The 6,150-nt window shown below is 43.5% G+C and overlaps 1 protein-coding gene across 1 annotated transcript; it reads left to right on the forward strand.

The window, feature by feature from the left end:
* Nucleotides 1-4,355: 4,355 nt before the first annotated feature.
* On the forward strand, nt 4,356-5,245 carry LOC130377236 (cystatin-B-like). The gene is made up of 3 exons (XM_056584270.1): nt 4,356-4,541; nt 4,704-4,805; nt 4,947-5,245. Exons 1-3 carry the CDS (start codon nt 4,461-4,463, stop codon nt 5,073-5,075), a joined length of 312 nt encoding a protein of 103 aa, XP_056440245.1. The 5' UTR covers nt 4,356-4,460; the 3' UTR covers nt 5,076-5,245.
* The last annotated feature ends 905 nt before the right edge of the window (nt 5,246-6,150 follow it).

The raw sequence follows: 6,150 nt of genomic DNA on the forward strand, positions 1-6,150 counted from the left end.
AGAAAGGAACATTTATAATAATGATTCAAGTGGCCTAAGTATTCCCGTTGACAAAGTCCGACCTAAGTGACTCCGACTGTCACTGTTTGCGTAAACCTGGACAGGACAAGAAAAGCATGGATCGAAGGAACGCTTGTTGTAGTCCATCTTCAGAAAATTGTAGTTTCACAACGCAAGATATCAGCAATGCTCTCCGTCGCGCAATGACGTCGGTTAGGAAAAGTGGAGTCGAATTCATTTAAACAGCCTTTTGCTATGTTAGAATGGAATCACATTTTAATATCTCCTTGACCCGATGACGTTTTCCACAAAGGTTAAGGAAAGGAGGCATAAAGGTTAGGAGATTTGACTTTCCGAATTGGTGGATTGGAATCCCTCTGCGAAGCACCATGGACCTATGACATGACATGGCTGAATGGACAGCGGATTCCAAAATGGCGCCCATTCATTCCTATGAAAACTGCTCAATGTCGCAGGGCAACATCAGGCCCCGAGGAACCGTGCATACTTCCGCAATCCACCAGTGCTCAGCGGCCAAGCCTGGTATTGCAGCTGTTTAGCGGGCTGTGGACGGGTCCCTCAATTCATGGAGGTCCGGAAGTAGATATCGCCGTTCACTCCAATAGAGTGGCGAAGTCACGCCCCTTCCGGTAGAGCTCATGGGACCTATGAGATCGAAAAATATGAATGGGTGTCAATGGAGAGAAAATAATTATTTTCTGGTCCCGGTCTTTATATGCCCTGGATTACACATATGTTGTTTGTGGATTTAAATGATAATTTTTCATGGGCAGCCGAAAGGAGTCGTAGTGAAACAAATGCTGTTTCTTTAATAGGTCCATGTTTCGGCCCGGCATCCAAGAGGGCTCAGTGCCATGGACCTATTAAAGATTAAGGTGTGTTAACACCAAAAGACACATTTATCGCCCGTTCGGGTTGTCGCACAAATATTGTCACGTGACAAATCATCAAGTTTTTTCAGGCGAATTTGCTGCGGTTCACCCCGGCCTGCACTGCAGGGAACGGTTGACCGGTTGAACGCTGATTGGCTGTTACGTTACACATGTCACTCAGTGGCCACGCTGTTGAACGCTGATTGGCTGTCATCACGCGAATGTCGCGGCAAAGTTGAAATATTTCAACTCAAGCGAATTTGTCGCGCTACCAATCCTCGTAAACGCGCTAACCTGTGCAGGGCGAAAGTGTGGCGTGACAAATCAAAACTTGTCGCCGGTTTTCTCTAGCGAATAATTCGCCCGATTCGCGTCTCTACGTTCACTTTGTATGGGATCTTGTCGCCCCTTCGCGTTTGGTGTGAACGATGTTTTTTAGGCACTGCGGTGACTTTTTTCGCCGAGGGATTTGTAGACTGGTTCAGCTGTTGGTTCACCATTTATTGATCCATTCATTCAAAAGGTCTAAAGACAAAGACTGGCATAAACTATATAATTCTTAGTATTTTAGTCTGTTGTGACTGTTAACCTAAGATGTTATCATTCTCTCTCTCTCTCTCTCTCTCTCTCTCTCTCTCTCTCTCTCTCTCTCTCTCTCTCTCTCTCTCCCCCCTCCAGCAAAAAATAATTAGAGAAAACGGCAAATAATAACACTTGAGGTGGCGTTTTGAAAAAAGAAATGTGCTCGTGTGCTCGTGGACTCGTGAAACGTCATCAGTCGTTGCCCGAGCACTGTTCCAATTCGAAGCACGCATCAAGCGAGTACTGTCAGAGAATGTCTAATATGAGGAGAACTGGCACTCGCGGGTTAGTTCCGGTTTTCTGGACTGGTTGCAGTAATAATCTTTGACCACGCGGGGCGCTCGTAGGCGAGTCCAGAATGAATGGGAGCCAACGGGGTTTTATCCTCAGAATCCACTTTTCTCACGATGTAATTTTTTGTCAAGTAATTTGAAAGTTTCTATCAAAGGGTGGGGCTAAGATAATAAACTCAGCTGAATATTGCATTTTTTAAGGTCACGTATCTGTTCTAAAAAGGCGTTAAAAACATGCGATGACGTCACACACTGTAATACTGTCAGAGGTACTGCTTTACGGTAGTTTCTAAAGCACTTCCCTTTTCCCGCAACGATTATGAGCCATTTCTTTCTCCTAAAATATAAACCTGGATTAGAATCATAATTTTAAGACTGCATCAATTTAGTTTACATCAGTAAACAATCTGTTAGAGAGCAGTGTTCTGTTGTTCTCCTCATGCCTCTTCCTTTCTTGATCTCTACAGTCGGACCTTGATGCTGTGACAACGGACAAGTCTTCTTCCTCTGTCCTTTCCCCCTGCCTCTGTTCAGTGTTGTTAAATCATTTCTCTTTTTTTTTTATTAGTTACTGTTCTTATTGTGTTCTTGTTAGTGTGATGTTTGAATAAACTTGCCTGTTGCAATGTTGGTATGTTTGTATAATTACTGTTATACAACTGTTACTGTTTCAATGTGACCCAGACCATATTTCTCAGTTAACAAACATGTGTAGCTTATAATGTGTTGCATGGCAGAGCAATTATATTCAATGGCTTAAAACAAACCCATCTGTAAAGATCAGTGAATGCATAGAAATCAATGACAAGTGGTGTAGATGGTTTTCCCTCTGTGCAAGGTCATTAGCCTAGCGCGCAACTTGAATAAGCCACGATATTACCCGGGCTCCAGCGCCACTTTCCTTACCAGGTGAAGCCTCAGGTAGCCTAGGACCATTCATACAGGAGCAAGCAAGAACGTTACCTTTTTCTGTCCTTGGGAAACGAAAAGACGGACAATCCGTTTCCACTGTAAGTGCAGTTTATCATTGCACATTTACGAGGCATTTCTTTTTTAAACTATCTTTATTTTCGAAAAATAGACAATGACGGATTAAATGATATTGACTATTATTTAAGGTGGTCATAACCGTACCTACCATGTATATAACACATTGAACATTGAACACAAGAAATTGAAGAAATTCCATTTATGCCCATGTACTTTCACCATACCTTTTTTGACTAATGTACGGCCAACAATGTTTCTAATGTGAAGCTTCAGCTTGACGCTCCGTTTTCCCTTCTTCGCATACCTCATCCACTATCCACGATAATAATCCACCGGACCACGACGTGATGTTTTTAAAGGGTTTACTTGTCCAACGCAAAATACAAAAAACAATCCTTTTCCACAATGAGGTTCTTATTAGAGGTACGAAACGAGAGAGAAATTGAGAGAGGTTATCTAAAAAATAAAAGGGCCTGCAGGAAAATATAAATACAGTACGCAAAAATTGAGTTAACACGTTTCAGAATGCTCTTCAGCTTCAGATGCCGTCAAGAGGGTTCTCTGGTCGTAATCAGTCGCAAGTCCGTCCCTGACCAATCAGCGTTCATTAGCAGAATGCTAGCGTGTATGGCCAACAACGGCCCAAACTGTAAGAAATCGAAAGGACATAAGTACTCACTCATTTGACTTTTGAACCATAATCTATATTGAACTTGCGGAATCTGCAATAAAATTTGCGATATTTCAACGACAAGCAGGTGAAAGAGGCATAATTAGCCGTTTAGCCCCATAGACTCCCATTCAATCTGGACTCGCCCGCGATCACCCCCAGTGGATGTCTCATGGAACTACAACCAAAATCGGTACAATGGGGCGTATAGGGAGTGCCCAGGCTCTTCGTAGACGGGCTCTGGTACTGTCGTAAAACCCGGAAGTGTTCTTGATGCGTGCTCGATATCGCCGTTTCACCGAGCATGCATCGGAGGTGGCTCGTGTGTGCTTGCAATCGCTATAAATCCCAGGATGCATTTCGCACTGGCACCAGTACGATGGCGGACAATATGGAGAAGATGTACAACTGTAGCTTAAGTTACTCTTAACTTATATATATATTTATATAATATACTAATAATAATATAAGATAATATATAAATATATATATATATAAAGTCGTGTGTGTATAGCTTATACACATGAAAGGACACGCATATCTTTTCAATTTTTATTCATTCAGAATATTTACATACTAGGCTATTTGAAAATGAAAGAGGCTGGGATTTTGTTTTATATCATTTGTTTATATTGTTCAGTAGTATATGCCTAAATGAGGCCGTAGCGCAGTTAACGGACGAGCAGAGGTGGTGACGTCATCGAGTCTGCTGCTGTTCCAATTGCAGGTACGTACTCGCATGCTCGCAAGTATGTGCTTGAGGTACAGACTTGCCAAGTACGTGCTTGCAAGTCATCGAGTCCGTAGTACGCGTGCTACGAATTGAGAAACGGCCATAGACATCTGGAAGCGGACTGGAAGCACCCACATGGATGAGTCACATGACCTGGATCACGTGGTCCGACGTGACCACATGGATGAGTCACATCACATGACTTGCGAGTCACCATGTCCACAACACCCCTTTAAGAGGCACTGCATAGTCTTCCTGGTAGCTGACACTTCTGTCTCCAACTCAAGTTCGTAGCCACCATGTCTCCCCAGCCTATGATGTGCGGAGGAACCACCCCAGACAAGCCCGCGACCCAGGAGGTGCAGGACCTCTGCGACACGGTGAGTGAGGAGCGTTTCTGAGGCTACAGATGTAGCCTCATACTTGTAGCCCCACTACAGTAATAACCAGGAGGGTGATGTCCGGACTCGGAGGATCGATTTTGTTCTTAGAATATGAAATGTTTGGATGTAATTGTCTAAATGTTATTATCTACTGAACAGGTGAAGGCGTCCGTTGAGGGTAAAGCGAACAAGTCTTATGAGGTCTTCATGGCCAAGACCTACAAAACCCAGGTGGTGGCTGGAACCAACTTCTTCATTAAGGTGGTCCCCTGGCCGTGAAACGATAACCCTATGAATGGCATTGTTAATGTGTTTATGTTCTAATGATTGATTGAATGTTTGTTTTAATTGGTAACATTATCTGACGCTTCCTCTTTATGAACGTCGTTCTTTCCCATGAAGGTCCATGTGGGAGGAGAGGACCACGTCCACCTCCGGGTCTTCAGAGAGCTGCCGTGCAACGGGGGGAACGTGAAGCTGTCCGACATGCAGGAGTCCAAGTCCCACCAGGACCCCCTCGAGCATTTCTGATCCAACACTAAAAAATAATAAAAAAGGGATAAAGTGCCTAAATGATATTTTAAACATCTTTCTTTTTTTTTTAACACGACCAGTGTTTATTTTTTTGGTCCGATTTGAGTATTAAATGTCCCTTGTCATGACTTGTTAGAGCCTCAGTCAATGCATACTCGCCATACAATCCAAATAAAATAAACAATTTCCTAGGATGGCTGCTTTTTTCAGTGAATAACTATGAACTGTTGATTTCCGCAAACACTGAATGTCACTTCCTGTGTTTTGATGGTTGGGAAACGAATTTAACTACCATGTATTGGTATCATGACCATACAGGGACATGGACATCTGTCACAAGCTGCATCATAACGCATCCAGAAAGGAACACTTGGACTAAAGAATACAGTATAAATAGATGTATGGTACTTATAAGGGCAATAAGTGGATCAAAACATGTTAACTTAAGAAAAGCCATGGTTTGTCCGCACGTTGGCACCAGCGTTTCGTGGCGAATTTTTCTGTTCGCTTTTGGTCGCTCATGACGTACAATTCAATTATGCAGACGCATTTAAAGGAGCCGCATGCGTTTAGTAGGCCCTACAGACAGCCATATCAAATAGTGAACTCTCCCATACACCTTGGCCATATTGCCGAGACGGTTTTGCTTGTTCGATAAAGTGCTTCGACAACAAGTAGGACAGTGATTCCCCCCAATATAAAAAACAATTATTTTAAATCCACAAACATATGTGTTATCCGGGGCATATAAAGACTGGGACCAGAAAATAATTACTTTCTCTACATTGAAACCCATTCAAGTTTACGATCTCATAGGTCCCATGGGGGACCACCGGAAGAGGCGGGACTTACGAGCTCTGGCTCGGAGCTGGGGCCGTGTTAAGGGTGGTTAATGGTGCGTTCGAGTATTCTCTGCGAACCGACTCGGATCTCGGATCTGATGCCACGCCCACACTTCAAACGTTTTATTATTTCGCTCGGTCGTTGGAGGAAAACATGGACGCCACCCGGAAAGCTGTTGTCGCGGTAGCATTGGCAGAGGACCAGGCGATCCAATATAAGTAGGCTATAG

This window comes from Gadus chalcogrammus, chromosome 23 (assembly GCF_026213295.1).
Source record: "Gadus chalcogrammus isolate NIFS_2021 chromosome 23, NIFS_Gcha_1.0, whole genome shotgun sequence".
NCBI lineage: Eukaryota > Metazoa > Chordata > Actinopteri > Gadiformes > Gadidae > Gadus > Gadus chalcogrammus.